Genomic DNA, 20,909 nt, shown 5'->3' with positions numbered 1-20,909 from the left:
GTATTAAAGCCATAAAGCCTTTGAATGAAAACAAACACTGTTGTGACTAGGGATGGATATCGTTTAGGTTTTATCCGATACCGGTGCCAAACCGGTACTTTTGAAACGGTGCCGGTGCTTAAACGGTGCTCAAACCGGTGCTTAAAGAATGGAGAACACAAAATTGGTCCAAAAACCTCTCATGTTCAGCTGTTTTTTTGTAAAAAGATAACAATGTTAGCCTTTTCTGCAGCTATGGGGCATATATGGTATCACTCTTGGCTGGAAGCAGTGCTTAAACAATGGAAAAACACAAACTTTGTCCAAAAACCTCTCATGTTTAACTGTTTTCCACTTTTTCTTTGGTCATTTTAGCCTTTTTGGCCAGGGTGAAGGGAGTATCTGCCATCAAACAAGAAGACAGCCGCATGTAACTACGACGGTGTTTGCTAGTTCACCTTACACGCATTAATGTAATAACGTGGTTAGCCTACTCAACGTAAATTACACATGAACAACATTAAGCTACTCACGCAGAGAAGAACGGCTGCTGCTGCATCATCATCCTCATCATTTCTGCTACACTGGCAGGGCTAGGGGCCAGGACTCTCCTCTTCGGGTTCTTGAGGGATGTTGCTAACTCCGGGTCCGATAACAGGCACCACACCCGCAGTAGATGTGCTCGGTGTGAGGTCTCGCAGCAAGCTATCAAATACGGCGCATTTTTCGGCTTTTAAAAAAAAACGCTATGCGTTGCCAGGTGTTTCATCGGATTCGAGGTGTTACCTCCTTTGCACAGTATCACAGTATCAGCTTAAAGCACTTGTTGCAGGCTGCTGAGTTTGCATCTTTTGCTGTGAAGTACAGCCAGACTTTTGACCGCTTCGCCTTGGGCATTTTTAATCTGTTGCTCTGCTCTAAAAGAACGTACGTACCTGGGCCCGCCTACTATCCTCGGAAACGTAAAATGATTGGCTAGAATCTAAAGTGTATCACAGCTCAGGAAAAAAAAGCACCGAAATAAAGCACCGAAATGTGCGCTGCTTTTCGGTCTGGTTACTACCGTTTATGTCAGAACCGGTGCCATCATGGCACCGGATACCGGTACCCATCCCTAGTTGTGACAGTGATGTACAGTCTTGTTGGTATATGTATGATTTCTATACATTTTACATCAGATAAAAACTTTGATTGTAAGATTCAGATAATTATTTATTAAAAGCTAGATATTTTATATGAGAGTAAGAAAGAAAAGTATTTCTTTGTGCCCCCCTCTCCCTGTTAATGCCCTACCTGCCCCCCTGGCAACACTTTGCTAGACCCGCCCCTGCACAGTTACCAGCTGTCAGCTACACAGAAAAGGATCCTGGTGTTATTTGTCTCTCAGAAACAGTTCATAACTTCCCTTCAACTCATTCATGTCACCTAAAAGGTAAACCTGTTTCTCCATCACCTGTTCAGCTCTGATGGTTCAGTAAGGACATCTCCTGGTTTCATCTTCATCTTTCCCTCTCACCACATATCCAAACCGACATCACGACCAGCAGCTTTACAGCTGTTGTCAGGGCTCTGTGTGCGGGCAGGTGGAGATGTGGATCCAAGTGCAGGACTCAGAGACGGAAATGTAATTGAAAACCTCAGCTTTACTGCTGGCACCAACAAAACAGAAAGCAAACATGAAAACACTAACTGGAACACACAGGTAGGATCTGCAGGTTTTAGACGTGTCCTTGGTCCAACACAGCTGATTTAAACGGCTAAACGACCTCCTCAACATGTCCTGAAGTTCTCCAGAGGCCTGGAAATGAACTAATCATGTGATTCAGGTGTGTTGACCCAGGGTGGGATCTAAAACCTGCAGGACACCGGCCCTCGAGGCCTGCAGTTCGACACCCCTGCCTTAAATTGTCTCGAAACTATGGCTGCTATAGAAATACAGAAGAGATACAAATGTTGTTTGGTAACTGTGAGCTTTTAGAGGAGACGCCTTCAGAGTTGAGTCAGTAATGTGAGCTAGGGGAGCTTATGAAGCAAGATGCAAAAGTACCTTAAGAAGAAGAACTCATCATCTGGAGAACGAAGTCACTACAATGTCAGACTAATAACTTGAGAGTGTCTTCAGATTCGATGGAAACCTACTGAGTTTACATATGTGCCGGTGTGTGTGACAGAACGAGAGAGGAGCTGTAAAACGCCTCCCCCTCCTCCTCTGAGTCGGAGCTTAGGCAGCTCCAACTCAGCTCACAGCTTGTTAAGCTGGACTGTCGGCTCATCTTTTCCCACCCACAGACAAGATGTAGCCTCTCTCTGTTCCCGTAGTTTGTGTGTGCAGTGTGAGTATCCTCACGCCGCCCGCCTGGGTGCTTCTGGGCATGCCTTGTTCCTTTTCTCACATTGCATTTGTGAGTTTCTTTACATAACCAGCAACTGCAAATTCCTCCTCTTCCAGATTTTCTGTGAAGTATTCTTAAATCTCCAGCGTTGCGTCATGAATGCTATTTATGTCTGATAACAGTAAAATAAATAAACACAACTCTCCCAGACTGCCTCCTCCAGGGAGTGCAACGGCGAGTGAGAGAGTGCTCAGTGCGTGTGTGCTGTTTATTTAAACAGTCTTCCTGTAGAAGGAAAAGTCACGGGAAGAGCTCAGCACTTTAAATACAAACATTAACATTATGCTGGCTTTCCAACAGGGGGAAAGTGATGGATGGAGAGAGAAATGAAGTGAGGTGTCAGGCAGGCTGCATGGGAGCGCCCGACCACTGAGGCTATAAAAAGAATGAAATTTGCCAGAGGACCAGCTCTCCCTGAGGTATCAACATCCGCCGGCCTAATCCCGGACCTCCATCACTATCACTCCCCGGTCTTTCCCTCTCCTTCGTCTGCCCGTACCTGCGGCGGCAGGGATGTCACTCGGATGTCAGCTCGAGTCCTCAGCGTAGACAAACTTCCAACGATATTGTGACGTGACAAATTATCAAGGTTAATTATCTCTCTGAGTCTGACAGCCCGACAGCTCATTAAGGCATCCTTGAGATGACGAGCTGAGCGTGAGCAGACAGGCGAGGTCAAGAAGCGAAGCTGGTGCAAACTCGCATTCATGACTGAGCATGCACCAACGTCTCAGTAGCCAAAAACAAGGCGAGGGAGAAAGGAAGTAAAAGCAGCTGAAACGGCGCTGCTGTCTCAGCGGATAGTAGTGCCATAAAATAACGACTCCTTGATTTAGATCTAAAATATTCTGGCAAAGTGAAGTTGATGTCCTTGTCATTTTGAGTGCAGTGACTCCACTGCATCAGTGTGTTTCAAAGATGTGCGCCAGAGAGCACAACGTGATAAAAAGTGTCTTTCCACGAATTACAAGCTCAGAAAAGTGATGCGAGGAGACGCTTAATATCTGCGAGGGTAAACCGTTTATTTCTATGCACAAAAGCCGAGCGAGTATAATCTTTAATAACCGTCGGTTTGGCCGTTTTTGTCTTCTTTATCTTCTTCATTATGAACATTCACACTGAGCTGCACATTTCTCCCAGATTTATAATGTCCGGTAACGCCGTTTCTTTCTTTCCCCTTGACGTCTCTTTTTATGAAGAACTGCTTGGTCCACGGCAGTTTTCCCCTGATGCTGTGAAGAGTGCGTTCGACTTTCCACAGTGAAGCTATTTTCATCTGTGAGCGCTGAACCCCAGCAGCAGCTTTCTGACAGCAGCTTGGACGCACCTGACTTCAAGTCTCACTCCTTCCTGTTATTCTTTCCTTTGCTGCACAGCTCTGTAGGTACAAGTAGCACTGCTGAGGGATGATGAAAAGACATCTGCTGCATGGTGTGAGCACTTGTATTTTTCTTGTAGTCGAGCATTTTGAGGCTGAAGCTTAAAAATGAATATATACCTGCCTATTTTTGTTAAATAAAAACTCGAGCCGTCACTGGTGCTGATAAATCCACAGAACATGTCTTTTGTTTCTTTTCCAAAGTTCCTCCAATCTCGATTCAACTGTCTGAGCCTCAGTTTGTTCTCTTTTTACTGCGTCTGTACTTCTTACTCTCTGTCAGCACACTTCAGGAAGATGAAGATGTGACCAGCAAGTGAAGATGTGCAACACTTTAGCTGATAGAGAAGGTCCAGTTATTACTCCAGGACTTGGCAGAGCTTAAAGTAAATAATGGATTTAAATTCACAAGATGGTCAGAAACACATTGTTGAAGCAAACATTTAACTTATATCTTCTAATACCATCTTACCAGTAAACCAGATGACCTGCAGTTAATGATTATTTTTGTAATGGTGTAATATCTACATCTCTGAGTTGCCCAAAAAGTGGAATGTGTCTGTTTTTGCCACCTAACTTGTGTCTCACTGCTCAGAACAATGACAAAGAAATACATTAAAAGACAAAATTCAGGGAAAATTTGAAAGTACTGGCGTCATAACTACATGCATGTAGTACACTTGGAAAAAAGAAATGTGAAAGGATTTTGTGACATTACAAGGAAAGCATAAAGGGACAACAGACAGTCGGTGTATTTCTTGTTTAAAAGAGACAATAACTCCACAGCTATAACTCAGATTAGAAACTGGTTCCACTGGAGAGCAGCATGATAGCTGAAGGTCTAAATGGTTCACTGTCTACTTGTGTGCCTTTTTAATGATGTGCCTTCCTCTTGTTTGGTATTTATTTCTCTCGTCTTATTATTTTTATTTCCTGCACAGTCGATGTGGAGTATTCACAATTTCTTTGTACATATACAGTAACAATAAAGTGCTATTCTATTCTATAAAAGTCAACTCAGTTTAATTTATATGGTGACCCCCATGAGCAAGCATTTGGCGACAGTGGGAAGGAAAAAGTCCATTTTCACAGGAAGAAACCGCTGACAGAGCCAGGCTCAGGGAGGGTCGACCACGACTGATGGGTGTGATGGGAGAGAGACTGGACAGAAGAGTTGGAAGAGTTTAACAATCACTAATGATTAAATGCAAAGTGGTGTATAAACACACAGCATGAGTGAAGAAGAATCACCCAGTGCATCATGGGAATCCCCCAGCAGCCTACGTCTATTGCAGCATAACTAAGGGAGGATTCAGGGTCACCTGGTCCAGCCCTAACTATATGCTTTAGCAAAAAGGAAAGTTTGAAGCCTAATCTTAAAAGTAGAGATAGTGTCTGTCTCCCGAATCCAAACTGGAAGCTGGTTCCACAGAAGAGGGGCCTGAAAACTGAAGGCTCTGCCTCCCATTCTACTTTTAAATACTCTAGGAACAACAAGTAGGCCTGCAGAGCGAGAGCGAAGTGCTCTAATAGGGTGATATGGTACTACAAGGTCATTAAGATAAGATGGGGCCTGATTATTTAAGACCTTGTATGTGATTGTGGATTTAATAAAGAGAAGCTAATATCAGTCAAACCTGCTGTCTCGTCCCTGTCGATGCTCTCACTGCAGGCAGTTTGTAGAAAAACCTGATACTAAATTACATAACTGCATGAACACGTTTCTCAGCGTCACTCTGAGACAGGATGTTTTTAGAGATGTTGCACAAATTAAAGAAAGCAGTCGTACATATTTGTTTAATATGCAGACTGAAGAACATAGAAGTCGAAAACACCTCCAACAGTGTTATTAGAAGCCAAGGTAATGCCAGTATCTGCTTAGACACCATATTTCTAAGACTGGCTTAATGCCTAGATAAAGCTGGGTATCATCTGCATAGCAGTGAAAATTTAAGCTATTCATTTGAATGATGCTGCCTAAGGGAAGCATGTGTAATGTAAACAGACGTGGTTCAAGCACTGAACCCTGTGGAACTCCATTAATAACCTTTATGTGTGAAGAGGCCTCTGCATTGAACACCAAACCTTCACGTTACGACTGGATCATTTAGGGCTTTGAATGCTTTGAAAGGTACAAAAGGTCAGTGGACAGAAGCTAATGTGAAGGAACATGAGTGAGCGTTGAACTTTTTATATGTTATAAATACAGTTACGCTGTTTTAAATAATAATAAAAAATCATTATTATACAACTTTTTTTTTTACATGTCTTCACTTCTTTCGGTCCACTTAAACAAATGAGCTGCTGCAATTCTGAAGTTTCCAGGAAATAATTAAATGTTCCATGGTCTAAAGGTGCACAGTACGTTATATTTCCAGATGATCAGTGGGTCAAACTGACAGGAGAAACTCTCCTTACAACACTGCACAGAAAGTAATCTGACCCGGGGGAACTCAGTCATGAAATGTTTTTGGTAAGAAACCTTTCCCACAATGGCGCTGCGCTCTCTGCCCCGCTCTGACAGGCTGTCAGGACTCAAAGAGAGGAAGTGTGTAGCTCTCTCAGTTCGTTTGAATAAGGTCACACATTTATTCTAAAAGAGGAAGTGTTGATATTCAAACTGAAGAGTTACTATCCTCACCCGTCTGTTCCAGCTGACAGTGTTTGTCATGTTAGTCCCAAAAGCCTGAGTCATCTTCAGTATAAACTAAACAACACCTCTGTACTTTAACCAGGGAGGGAAGTTACTTCATGAAGGGCTGTGCACTCTGCTGGCAGAGCTTCTGTTATTAAGCTGCCATTGCTCTGATTTGCTTTGTTATACTCCAGACTGACGGAGATGATGAACACAGGCTGGCAGAGAGAAGCCATCAGTCGCCCATTAAAACCTGCAGAAGGAGGGGAGACAGGCCACCACTGGACACTGCAGACATTATACAGCACACACACACACACGCACACGCACGCACACACACACACACACACACACACACACACACACACACACACACACACACACACACACACATGCACACACATATTGTGAAAGAAAAATCTCCTTTGGGATCCTGGATCTGCCATGAGATCAGAGACTAATCAGAGTTGCATCCTTGTTAGGAAGCTTAAACCGTGCATATGAAGACGTGTGTCCAGAGTACAGGACCAAGTGCAGCTTGTAGAGTTCACACAGTTTATCCGCTCCTTTAAAGAAGCACCTATAATTGTAATTTTGCAGCATTCGTGCAAACCTTACCGTGCGCACCGCTCAGATCAAAGGAACACTTTTTATTCACATTAAACTTCTGGGTTATTGATCTGATCAGATAAGTATCAGAGGGCGTTGTTGATCAGTTTGATAAAATTAACATCCGTTTCAGCAGAGGGGCAACAATGAGACAACCTGTAAACAGGAATGACGTTACAGGTGGAGGCCGCCGACATGCTTCTCTCTCCTCGTCTTTTAGCTAGAGTCGGTGTCACTGCTGCTAGCATGAGCTGAAGGCTGCACAGGTAGTCCAACCCCTCCAGTGCCTCATGTGGGGAGAGTATGCAGGCAGGTCCTGGAGCATGAATGAACTGATACAACTGAACAACAACAGATTGCCTCTGGGCCACTATGATGCCTCCAGGTTGCACCTTGGCCTGTCCAGAAGCCCTGATGCCCTGCTGTCCATCCAAGCTCGTATAATCGTCGGAGCGTTCACTGTTGCTGTGTTTGGTGCTGTATAAATAAAAGTGAACTGAACGTGTGTGAGAGAGTTTCCTGTAAGTATTGTGAGTAGGATTTGTTTTCTTTTCTTTTTTAACCAGTGCAGCAGTGAGAGGTGTGTGAGGGACACGCTCTCTCTCCATCACATTCGCTGTCCGTGCACCACGACAGAGACCGAGTGCGTGGTGCCGTCTTCTGATGGTAACATAGTAACTGACAGCGAAGAAGCATCACTCTGCATCAGCCTTCGGTCATGTCTTTTACGTTGAAGCTGGTTTTCCCTTCTGTCTTGTTTGGGCAGTACCTCCTGCTTTAGTTCCTTCTTTGTAAGCTATTTTTTCCTGCCTGCCTCTACATCCTACATTTGGTTCTTGTGTCCACCCCACTCAAGCATTAACTGCAATTGTTTCCCTGTCTGAAAGCCAAACTGTGAATGACAGTTTCTGTTCTCAGAACCGTTCTTTTTCAATAAAACTCAAAGGACACACATTCATAGAGAGTGGCAGCGAGAAAACAAACCAGCCTAAATTCTGTTTAACCACCTTGTGAAAATGTTGTCAGCGGCCGTCAGCGCGCTCCTTGGCTGAGATCTTACATTACTGCTTTCTCTATCACCTGCTCCTTCCCCCCACCATCCAGCCCACCATCTATTTCCCAGGTCATGATGGGTAATTGGAGATTTCTGACAGGAAGCGACACTCTGTGTTGTTTCTTCGCTCGTCATGTTGTGAAGAAGCGTCTTCGTTTATAATTTGCATAAAAGCCCTTAGAGGGACCTGGCGCCCGATGCTGCTGCTGGTGGGCAGTGCCAGAGTGTGGCTGACCTTCGAGAAGCACATATACTGGCAGTGGGTGGGGTCAGGGGTGGGGGTCGGGGTGTAAGTGGGAGTTTTAGATCTTTTCACAACCAAAAACCGATTCAAGAATCCTCTTCACAACAACGGTGGCGACACCTCTGAAGCAGCGTGTGCCGCTGCTCTGCCAGGATATTTATACCAGAGCTACTGTCAAGCCAGCCCCCTCCCCAGTTTTCAAACCGCTGCACTTGTTGACGGCGTCTCGTGCTCGAGTTCATTTGTGTAGATGACCTGTCAAACGAGCAGCCTCTGGCTAATGCTGAGGAGCTCAAGCAGGAGGTTTGTCATCACTGCTATTAATAGCATTATCACTTCTGGGACAACAGGAGGAACAGATCCAGAAATTCAATCCATCCTCTTGATAGAAGAAAAGCACCATTTATTGTAAAGCCACGTCCTTCCTGCGGCCTGAGACGGCGTGTTGTCTCTTGTCGTCCATTTTACTCATGTCTGATTCAATCCGCCCTGCTGATGACTTACAGCTCTGTAGTTTGGACACTGTTGGCACACTGGTGTCACACGAATTGTTCTCACTATAAAAATCAAGTGCATTTCAATGTTAATGCACCTCGCACAGACAAAGTCGTTCTCCCATTCTGGGATCACTCCAGAGCTGTATGTCTTTGTGACATAAGGAAATTAGATGAAAGACTGTAAAGCTGCAAAGATTCATAGTCAGCGAGTGAACTGCTCGGTGCTCAGGGGGAACTTGGACGAAGGTGAGATGACCACTTTTCTCTTTTCTTTTTTTCAGGGGACAAAAACATGAAAGTTTTCCATGAACATGTTCAGAAAGATGAACATCTACATCGCTGATATCTATCTTTGAGCCACGTGCAGCTGTTTCCATTAGCGTGCTGTGTTGCTTCGGCCTCTGATTGTGGATGGCGGGAGCTCCAAGGCACATATATGTAATGTTGATGATGATCCTTTTGCTCTGATGATGCCAAAGCACTGCAGTAAAATATTTTAAGGATTGCAGCACCAACACTTACTTAAAGGGCAAATTTGTTTTGAGCAATAATATCGATTGTGGAATAAACTCAGTCTTCATCCTGTGATAAATGACTTCGTTAGAGCAAATATGAATCCTGTTGAAGTTGAATTTTTGGCTGGTGAATGATCAACAGTATCTTTTAGCAACAGATGGGAGACACAAATGATGCTGTTACTGCTGATAGTCAGGAGCATCTCGTGCTGTCAGCCCAGCTCTGTGTTTGTGTGGCAAAAAGCACAGCACAGCACTGGGTGCCTTTTAAACGCACGTCGTCAGCGAGTCGGGTAATTGCTTCATATGCTGCATTTGATTCCATTACAGAGGGGCTGAGTGACAGGATGAGCCCCGTCATCACACAGTGACTCATCCGGTCCAAAACGATCGAGCCCACAAACAGCCTGGATGTGCTGCTGGTGATGATGATGATGATGATGACGTGTATGTGCCAGTTGCCAATTAAAATGTTGACTTTGGGGAGAAGGGAAAATGAGTAGTGACAAGTGTAGAAAGTGGGCTGTCAGAGATTGTGCCGTTTACTGACATCAAACACAAATGGCAGAATAACAGGTCTGAGTGACAGACGGACTCACTACAGTCTTAAAACACCAGCTGTGTTGAAATCGCTCCTGTTCATTTCTGAGTTACAAAGGAGGTGAAATCACTGATTTTTTTAAATACACAAACATAAAAGACAACTATACTTTGAATCATCAGTGTACATGTAACTGGCCACGTGATTGGGTAACGAGAGTAGCTGTTGTGTCTCTTCTCTGTGTTCTCGCGCTGCTGTAAGGTTTGTTTGTTATGGGACGGGTTCCTTTTTAGGGAATGGATTCAAACCCTCCTTCTGCGTGGTCTTCCTGTGCCTGCAGAGATTTTCTGCCCCGATACAAAGATGTGCATCCGATGCTAACTGATGATTCAACATTGTCTTTCAGTGTGATGTGGATGGTTCTGCCTTTATGTGTTACACCTATGCTGGACTGGGATGGGGTCAAGTATCCCTGGAACACTAGTTGGATGGGGGGGCATTAAACCTGGAGTGGGTAACACGGTTTTAGTGTCATGTGAATAAACATAGACAAACATTGTGGAAGGGAACCAGCCTCCTAAAGCTCTGACTGGAGACTTTGGCCAATCACAGGTTTTGTTTTCCACTCCAGCTCAGGTGAGTGACAGACAGTATTTAAGATCCAGTCTTTTATCTGATTTCCAGCAGAACAGTTCACCTTGAAAGGTGAGAGTCAATTTATGCAAAAATGAAGCTCAGAAATCTTTTTTTAGCTTATGACACGTGGACCACCGAGGGAAGAGCTGCGGCTATTTTCTATTTTACATTTCCTTTTGCACATTTTTGCCTACTGCTCATTAAACTAATCAAATTTGGTTTACTGGGCCTGGAAAGCACTATTGCATATGTGAAAAGGTGTGGTATGTCTCAACAAAAGGCTGTGCAACCTTTAAAGTAGCCACACACGATGTAACTTGAATCATTGGTGGTCAGGGCTGAAGACTACAAGTTAAATGAGGGAGTTAAAAAGACGTTACCTCCTCGTTTTTGCTTGAGCCTAGCTCCAGGCTGAACACCACAATGACTGCAATCCTACCAGTCAAGTGCTTGTTTGTCACAAAGCCAAGACGGAGCATGGGCCGTGGTGTAATCACTCTGCTCCATCCATGGAGCTGTGTGCGAGCAGGCAGCATCTACTCTGATGGGAAAGTAACCTCAAAGTGCAACTTGACTCTTATTGACTAGCTCTCACAGACGTGGAAAACTAACACCGGCAGGAGAAAATGGAAACATAGCTTTTTTATAGAACAGATTGAACTCTATATCTGCTTTTCATGAAAGATTTTAGAGCAAATACTGAGCCGACTTGTGAAATTATGTCTAAATAAAGCTTTTAAAATGTGGAAATGGTGCTGTGGGAAAGGTTTGAGGACTTGGAATAATATAAGAAATGTGTGCAACTCCTGCAGGCCCCGCAACAGTAGATGGTGCGAGAACCGTCCACTTTGAATGGGATGATTACCAGGATTTGGAGCATGTTGGTAATTGGTTCTGATGATCTGAAAAGTGAACACCTCCCTAATAGAGGCTGCTTCTTAAATCAAGACGTGAATGTAAAGTGTTGAGCTGATATTAAAGCAGCATGAAAGCAGCCAGTTCTCCCCTGACATTAAACCATTGCTCTTACTTTCTCGGGCTGACAGGCGGCGCAGCATCCTGCCGCGGCAGACTGTGCAATGATGGATTTCTCACAGATGTGCAGAGCTCTGAATGGGGAAGAAGTGAACGGGAAAGGGGGTAGAGAGGTTTGTTAATGGCAAAGTGGCTGGGCGGGAATGACTTCCCACTTGGGCTGCCTGTCAGGTACACCTGCTCCAAAATGCGGTCACCTCGCGACATCGTCATCATCTCCTTGAGTCAAAGTCAGCGTCAGCAGCAGCTGCCTGGCCCGCAGCTTTGGGGACAGAGCTCTACGGCGAACATCACGGGTGGCTGTTTTTCACAGTTACATTTAAATTAGTCTGGAGTTCACATCGATTTCTAAACCACAGGTGCACAGAGAGTGGCGCGTGTCATCTTCGATGGGCACTCGGTGGGTTCGTCGAGATGGAGGAGAATGTCTTTTTTCATGCTTGGAAGGGCAGGGCTCATTTCCCTCATGCAAATGACCCTGCAAGCGAAAGGGGAAGGCAAATGCTATTGGAAGGCTGACAGTGGTGTGTGGAAAATGTTGTGTGACTGGCACTGAGACTAGTACAGTCCCCCAGTGTGTGCCACAGAAGGGAAGAGGGAGCGAGCCAAAAAAGGGGTGTGTGGAGGTGGGGGGAGGTGGGGATTTCCTTTTCATAAGAGCTTTGGTGTTGGAGGGGTTCGCTTGAAATTTATGTCACCGTGAGGCCTGATGCAAAACTTTTAGCTCACACAGCAGGATGGACACACACACACACGAGCACAAGTTTAAAAAGATTTTGACGCTGTAAGTCAGTAATAATCTCACTGGCTGTGCATGCGAGTGGGCAGCGAGCAGCCCAAGTGGAACCTGTGGTCATATTGTCTGCTGGGACGTGTGGATAACTGTAGTGAGGTCTGGCTTTTCAAACAGAAATGGACTGAACATGGAGACGAAGGCAAAGACAGGCCCTCCAAATCAAGTGCGAGGACACTACCAGGCACTTAGCATCCAAGAACTTCACGTAGCGGCTGCCATCCTCCAGACAGCAGTTCTGGAAGTTACGTAAGTTTCAGATATAAATACACTTTTTCTTCTGCTGTGACAGAAGAGGCCAGCTGTGAGCAGGGACAGAATTGGAGCACCCTGTTTCTTTTATAGTTTGTGCCCAACGAGGTCCCAGTCCAGTGCCTGTGATCTCCAACAGCAGACCCACTTCAGAGTCCACATACTGCGGGGAGATTGTGCTGCAACCTCACACTCGGAATGAAGCGATGGACGTGAAATCTGGAACGCCCGTTTCCTTACTAGCATTCATTTGGCTGATTCTTCCCCAGATGACGATGAATTTTTCTTCTTGGAAAACGTCTTCTGTTCCCATAAGCATCAACTCGAAACCAGCTGTAAAGCACTGCAAACAGTAATGTTTCTCAGGCAGGCCGATGATGACATCTCAACCATTAAGATATCAGTTAGAGGGTGAAAGAGAGTTTAATTGGCCAACAGGCGGGGATAGTTGAATGTTTTAGTGATGTCTGCTCGCCATGTTATGTAAGACCATCATTGCTATTTTGGGGCAAAAGACAATTTTCCAGGAAGTTCAAGTGTTAATGGGGCCTTGTTAAATGATTTGCAAAATAATGTTTTCGTGTGCACTAAGGATCGCCTCCACTCTTATCTGAAGGAAGTGAATGTAAGCAAGTGTTTTGTGTATTTATTATTTATTCATCATAAACTGAAATGCATGTATGTGTTCTCACTTTAAATGTGCTTTCTCCTCTTGTATGAGTTCAAGCCTGCATCTGAAATCTTCCTTTTAAGCATTCAGCCTCGTTCCTGAGGACTCAAGGTTGTTTCTCAGTACCGGTGCAGCCAGGAATGGACTTCAGAAGGACACTCCAGCCAAGTCTCCTTTAGAGAACACTCTGGCAAGGACGAAGAAGCCAGCTGTCACCGTTTGTTCTGCTTAGCTGTTATTGTGATCCCCGCTTTTCAAATGGAAAGACGCCACAGCCATCGTGCTTCATTGTGGTCAAATGATTTCTTTCACTGTTTCATTTGCATTTTTATCTTGCAAATAAACCGAATAAAACCACAGCTGTGTTTCAGAGCGGTTTCTGTGTAGTAAATGTAGTCGAAACCTCATGTAGTCCGGTTAGCTGCAGCATGTAGAAAATGTTGCTCATTCATAACTTTTTCTCACAGTTAACTCCCTGAAAATGAAACCACAGCACATTCAGATTATCTCCTGTCTCATCATTCTCGTAGTAACTAATATCCATATAAACACACTTTAATTTTTTACTCCTGCTTCTATTTCAGTTATTTCCAAACTCGAGACATGCTGACAAAGCTATTAGTTGGAGCTGCAGTCAATTCCAAAAAAAGGAGAAAAAAAGAAAAGAAAAATAATTTAAACGTGTGAAACAGAAACTTTTGAGTGACCACATGCAGATGAACCTGCACGTTTCACTCTTCTATCTCAGCTTTCGGCTCCACGGTGGATGAGCCTGGAGCGCAGGGCAGCCATGTCTTTAAGCTAAAAACGAGTCGCTCTCATTTCAGTCTTTCTGAGAACCTAAATGACTGCATCTACATGCTCACTGCGCAGTGGGCATCAGAGCTGCATCCGGACTGAGTTCCCTTCACTTCAAGTCTTCGGCTCCTATGTGCACTTGTCTCTCTCACACGCAGCAGCAGCAGTTTTGTGTGCTGTGCTTTCAAACCTGCGCTTTGAACAGCGCCTCGTTCAAGTTCAACTCCACATCTGATGAGCAGCTGAAGTTTAGGCAAAAAAAAAAAAAGACAAATCCCCTACAAGGAGCAGCAACCATGACAGAGTATGTGCAAGTTATTAACCCGCATTACACCACACGGAGCACGGGTCCTATTTCAAGGGGATATGTCTGAGGTGGCTGCGGGCGGGGGGGTCTGCGCTCAGGTACACGCAGCCAATGAGGGCAGGAGGGAGTGCCCACAACAACCGAGAGGCGGTCCGCGTCGGCACAGACACAGCACACCTTCAGATGAGGATGAAGTAGCAGCGGCAGTCGAGCGACACAGAAAGAGCAGCGTCTGAACCGCGGATCCGGAGGTTTTCTTCACTTGGGGGGGGGACAGGTGACCGACCGCTCCCGCGTCCTTCGGTGGAAATTACAGCTGGTACACCTTCCAGGCACGCGCACCCTCCGATTCCCACAATAGATGTGACTGAACTACATTTCTATCTGATCACCTAAGCCCGGCACACCAACATGGAAAATGCGCACACTAAATCGGCGACTGAAGTTTTAGACAACTTCGGTGTGAACGAAAACACTGGGCTGATTCTCGAACAGGTCAAAGCCAACCTGGAGAAATATGGACCGAACGGTGAGTAGCTCTATAAATCATTTCCCTCTTAAATTTGCGGCTCGTGGCTGCTGCGTGTTATGATGTATATCGATTCATTTCCCAGGAAATCCCTCAGCAGCCGTTATATTTCAAGCTGAGGCAGATCGTGCGCGTAAAAAACAGCCCCGTTCCCTCAGGCGCACAGTCAGTGGAAATGTCAGAGGCACATTCATTGATGCACATGCCCGTGTTGAAACACCTCGCAGCGAGCACATAGAAGCCCCGTCTGGGAAGGAAAGGTGTAATGCAAGTCTGACCAATCCAGCTACATCTGTGTTTGAGTTAGTCCCCCTCCCCGAGGTCGCCTCGTGTCTGGTCTGGTTTGAAGTCATGTCAAGTGGCTTAGTGAGCAGACAGACAGCGCGCTTGTATCTCACCAAAACCAAAGAAGGGTCCACTGGCCAAATACCGACACAGTATGCGCAGCTGTGTGAGGACGGGCATCCTCGGCTGTCCTGCAGACTTCGGGCTTTGGGGCATGGTCTGTGCTGTAAATAATCACACTGAAAATCTTGAACAACCTGTTTTCACTTTCAACAGTTGTTCTTACACAGGGCCTCTACTTTGCAGTTCAAATTACATGATAACAGAGTGGGAGTAGCTGGGTCAAGTCATGTAACATTTCAGAGTGACATACTGGACCAGGCCCGGGTTGCCAGGTCTGCCTGTCAAAGCCTCTTTCAATTGAGGCTCTCAGCTTGGCTCGTGCTGATCATGAGGCAAGCCTGTCCAGGTCTACCTCATCGCGTACATGCACCGACACATACTGGTGTTTGCGTGGTTTTGTGTGGAGTTTGGGCCTGACACCAACGCACCTATCGCTCCTGGCCTGTCATTTGCATGTGCTGCCAAGCTGTTGAGCAGAGCCGCGCATTGTGCCAGTCGAACAGTAGCCCTTTTGTTGCAGCCAGCCGACTCTACCCAGGGGCTTGTGATGACTTCATGGAAAAAAGCAACGTCTTGCTACAGATAACATCTCTTTCGCTTTGAGCTGTGAACTTCCTGCCTTGTGTGAGCGCGCTGCAGAGAAACACTGGAGGGAGGGAATACCCCCCCCCCTTTTTTTCCCAGTTTTTGGGGGCTCCCTGCAAAAGGGTTATCATGTGCTTTTTCCCAAGTCAAAGCTGTTGAAAAATGACAGCAGGAGAGTTGACGGGTCTGTTTACTATTTTAGTGCGTGTCCCTGCAAAGTGATGTACGGCTGCTTAACTGTTGCTTCCCCTCTGCTCACAAACCACAGACTTTGTAGATGAAGCAAGGGCCTCATATGCGCCTTGGTGTTTTGTTCCAGGCCACGTTCGTTCAAAGCAGCTCGCGGCTGGTATGATTACCTTGCCTCCACTGACATGTGTGCACTGTCTGGTTAGCAGGGGACCCCAAACATGCGAGATCCTCCACTATGCGTCTGAGCTCAGCGTTTGCCTCGGTTTGGAGGCAGATAGGACGTGAAAATGACGCGAGCTGCTGTCCAAGTGTCGCTCCAGCTGTCTGTGTAAGGAGGCACGACACGCTAGGAAGATTACATGATCTGTTTGACTCAGAGATGACACTGTCGTGGGCCTGGTGGGACTTTATCCTCTTGCACTGCCTCTGCTGTTTGAGATGAGACTGTGTCCTGCATTATTATGTCGGCGCATAATTTGGAGGTCACAAATAAAGGGAAACCACCGTGAGGTTAAATATCGGCCTAGTATGAGATTTTTCCCCTGATTGTGGTGTAGATGGCAACAGGTTCAAACCTTACTGATATTTCTATCATCTTTCTTTGTAACTTGTTGCTGAAACGTAAATACAGGTGAGCTTTCTATCAGCACTTTAAACGCGCTCCATCGGAGCAGCCGCCCTCAGACTTTGTTGGAACATTAGCTCCGCTCCCACATATGGAGAGAGCCTTTTCTACACAGCAGTCTGTGCTGCAGAAAGGAGGCAGCTGGCCTTTTATTCACACCTTCCGTTTATGGGCTAGCAGCAGCTCGGTTATTTGCAACTCCATTCACAGAGACGCACACTACAGGCATCCAGCTAAATTACTGTTGAGCGCTACAAGCACCTCAATTTGTGAGACAGTTTATCACTTTCATCATTGTGAAGCAGTTGGTTGTGATGCAGCAGGAGAGAGGAAGTCGCAGGTCTGTCTCTCCTGTGTGTGGGTGCACAAGAGGGTTTGAGCGATTCCAGCTTGTGGTGCTCAGTGATTGTGTGCTGCACTCATTGTTAGGGAGAGTCAGAAAAACGACACATTTGCTCTCTAAACTTTCTTTGTTTAAAAACCGACATTTTAAAGTAACTGACACTCGAATGAATGAACGAGTGTTCATGGCACATCACGTGATCCATCAATCTTCTTCTTCTTAGGAATTGAATATATTAAATGATGTTTAAATTGAGAAGGATTCTTACTCGGAGCATGTTAAATAATTAGATTTCATTCATATCCTCCTGTTTTGGAACAAAGGCCCCTTCTCTGACTAATTTACAGTGTGAGGCTTTTCTATTTCCTTTCTTTATGGGTTCTGTTTTTTCAGTTACTTTGCACAAGTGCAGAGCCTTCAGAATAGCCTGAATGTGTTAAGATGTCACTCGACACTCCCTGGAGTATAGTTGTGCGACATTTACAGGTTAAACAACTTGGTATGACGTGTCATTGCGCCACCATTGCTCCGTGTCCAAAATGACATGTGTTTTCTGACTCGCAGATGGAAATGCTTCGAGTGAAGTCAAATTGCCGGTGGCAGCAAACCGAACGTGTTCGATTGATAAACTGTCATGAATGCCACTGAACTTCTTCTCTTCTTTGAAGTTGTTTGAATTAAAGCGTTTGGTTACTTTCACTGATGGAAGCTGCCTGTTGTTGTTATTCTAAGGTGATTCTGTCTTTATCTAAGCTGTTTCTTCAGTCTGGTTTCTGCCACACATAATAACTACAGCTTCCTCTGGTAGGATCTCGCTCTCACACAGGGCTGTTTCTCTTCCTGTTCTGCAGATCAACATAAAAGCTGCCTGACTTAATCTCTCCTCCATTTGAAATGTGAGAGACACGCTGCTTCCTGCTCCTCCTCTCTACCGGCACACTCACCATGGCGCTTTGCAGTGCGCGTCTCGATCACTGAAAAGTGTCCAGTTGAGACTTAAACTGCGGTAACAGTGTTGGTGTTGTGTGGGCTGAGAGAAGTTGTAGAAAAGTAATTTGAAGTCTTTGGGGTGTTGAGTCACTTCCCTGTTGTAGTGGCTCTGTGCGTGCCTGCCCAGCTGCCTTCAAAGGGACTGTGATCCTGTTCTAGCTTGTCACTTGTCTCGGCTTCTTCCCTCCCACCTCTGCATGTGTCACTCATCATCAAGCCCTTATGTTAACATGATATTGAGTCATGAGGCTCTAAGACGTTGCCCGGATGCTCTGCTACAGCACGGTCCGATCTACAGAGGAGATGCACAGGGTAGTGTTCCAAAGTGTGGGCAGTATGCAGAGCGTGTGCTGTAGCCTACACTGCCTTCAAATATACCACAAAGAGGTAAAGAGCACATGACAGTCATTAAATAGCATTCAGAGACGTCCAAGAGCAGCGTGGGTTATGGATAATCAGCTGCAAGTCAATTAATGATCATTAGTGGCTGGAACACTAGAACGTAACGGTTGGATCAATGGTTAAATAACAGACTGAATCTAAAAGATGGCAGCAGTTCCCAGTCTGAAAGGTGAAGCCAATGGCCAGCAGGGGGCGCCTCCTCTGGTGTGGATGCTGAAGCTTGTGATCTGAGTAAACACTTTCCTGATGAGTTTGTGATTCTAATCGTTAGTTTCAAGTTTAGTACCGCAGAACGTTCATTTAGAAAATCATTCGTCTTGTAAGTAAAACGTGATAAAGCTGAGTGTAGTTTCTGTAGTTTCTACAGTCACTGATTCTACCCTTTACTAGCAACACTTTATGCACCCATCCATCGAGCCAGCGAGCCAGGAACAGTGACAGAGTGTGGCCCACAATCCAAACACAACGGAGCTGTACCAAGAAAAGGGAAATAGAGTGTTGGCTTCACAGACAGACCTGCTTGTAGGAGCTGTTTTTGGCCCTTTTTGAATACGATGGTTAAAACTACAGATAATTTTGGCAAAACAACCACACATTGTTCGAAGAGAATAGTGCATTTATAGCAGTTGTTTGGGGTTCGTTTCAGACGTCGAGAACAATCGTGTCCCTGTGATTATGAACTGTTAGCAGGTGGGTGTGATGGCAGTATCACAGACATGGCTGAGAAGGGGCTTTTACAATGGTAAGCATATATTTAAATGCTAGGGCACAAGCATTCACACAGCCTATAGAAGTCGCTCAACTAGTTTCAGTGGCCTCCATTGCTTCAGGGTTCACATCAGTGAAGTTGTAATCTATCAGGCACGTGATTGGACAGAAGTGGCGCTCTGGTTTCCAAACCTAGAAGAAACTCTATAAATACACAGATATTTCAGTCTGTCCGTTTGGGGATTGCTGACTATTTTCCACAGCGTCTTCGTTTGGTTGCCGGTGGCCAGATGCCTGTTGAGATGTTCGAAAAATGGTTCTTTGCACAGCTGTGACCTTAAACAGGAAACTCTGAGCCCTGACGAGATACGCGCTCTTTGCTAATCACCTCAAGCATGTCCTGCTCTGTTGACAGGCCCTCTTCCTTTTCCTCTATAATTTGACAGCAGAGCTGATGATACTGAGTGGCAATATGTGGGGAAAAGCACTTTATTGGATGCTTATTTAAACTTGCATCTGCTGTAGAAAGAGCAGTATGCAGTGTATGTGGGGTGTGAACAGTTAGAAAGCAGTGCTCTTTACATTAAGGCCTAAATATAGATGTCGTATCTCTGGTCTTCATCAGCACTTTCACTCTTTCGTGGCTCAGTCGAGCATGGCGTGCAAATGATCGATGCAGTAAAATAAGCAGGACACTTGCATGCGTGCATTTAGAACGTGAGAATGATGCTACAGTTTGATTTCAGCATGCTCTATCTTGTGCAACAACCAAAGGGAAAAAACTCGCTCTCTTTTTCCCTGACCACAGCTTTGATGACGTCAGATACAGTGCAGCCAATGGACAGCTGCAGCGGCCGTTACCCTCAATCTCATGTCGTAACTGGCTCGAAAAGAGGAAAATCTCCACTTTGAAACTAAATTCAGTCTCTCTAACAACGCAGACTTTCAGAGAGAAGCTGCACAAAAGAGCCAATCTCCTTTCAGCTTTGACAGCTGATGGTATTTCTCCTCTGTGGGCTCAGCAGGGGAAGAATCACGACTCGATCAGTTAATCGATATCATCGCAGCTAATGCCAAATTGTATTGAGCAGAACATCCTACGTCCTTTTTGTCCCCACTGTGCATGTTAATATCATTTTCCTTCCACCAAAATGAAACCATTGTTCCAACTTATTTTGACAAAGTTTGTATAATGTGAACTGGGAAAACAGTAATGCTGTTCTTATTCTGCTGTTAGGGAAAACAGAGAATTTGGTCCTTTGTTGCTCAAGAAATCTTGACTTATTATAACTTTATATTTCAGGATTTTTCCTGAAATATTTCAGAGAACAGCAGAATTTTTGCCGGCAATAAAAACTTTACAGAAACTGAGCTGTGCTTCCACTGCTGTTTGAATGACTGCAGGCTAAAGGATTCAATACTTCAGAAATTGGTCCAATACTGTTTCAAATAACTGAATCAAATATATGTGACATTGAGCCAATTTGGGTTGGCTCAAAAAATGTTGCCAGTTCCAGTAGCAGGAATCCCTCTCCTCTAGCTTTTTCTTTGTGTGGGAATTTGCATTTTGGGGAAAAAGCCACATTTTGGATGGGTCACCAGTGAACATTTCTATGCTTCTCTCAAACTGAGTTGTTGTCACTTCAGAAGTCATCAGACTTTTCCTCTAACTACACGGTCACCATTTCTGCAGCTCCAACACTCTACGACTACTTTCACTGTTTGTGACTAAACAGCTGCTCCCCTCAGCTTTGTTTCGTGCTGCTAAATAGCATTAGCATGCTACACTAG

At 45.2% G+C, this 20,909-nt stretch overlaps 1 protein-coding gene across 2 annotated transcripts in view; it reads left to right on the top strand.

The window, feature by feature from the left end:
- The first annotated feature begins 14,465 nt into the window (after positions 1–14,465).
- Positions 14,466–20,909, top strand: part of atp2a3 (ATPase sarcoplasmic/endoplasmic reticulum Ca2+ transporting 3) — a 44,862-nt gene continuing 38,418 nt past the window's right edge. Inside the window, exon 1 of one of the 2 annotated variants that reach the window (XM_084941390.1) lies at positions 14,466–14,865. In XM_084941390.1, coding sequence (XP_084797516.1) covers positions 14,748–14,865 — 118 coding nt within the window. In that variant the 5' untranslated portion in view covers positions 14,466–14,747. The remainder of the gene's footprint in view (positions 14,866–20,909) is intronic. The other variant, XM_084941391.1, reaches the window with a different exon arrangement.

This window comes from Perissodus microlepis, chromosome 10 (genome assembly GCF_051167445.1).
Source record: "Perissodus microlepis isolate ML-2025 ecotype Zambia chromosome 10, ASM5116744v1, whole genome shotgun sequence".
Taxonomy (NCBI): domain Eukaryota; kingdom Metazoa; phylum Chordata; class Actinopteri; order Cichliformes; family Cichlidae; genus Perissodus; species Perissodus microlepis.
This window is presented reverse-complemented; position numbering and strand designations above follow the sequence as displayed.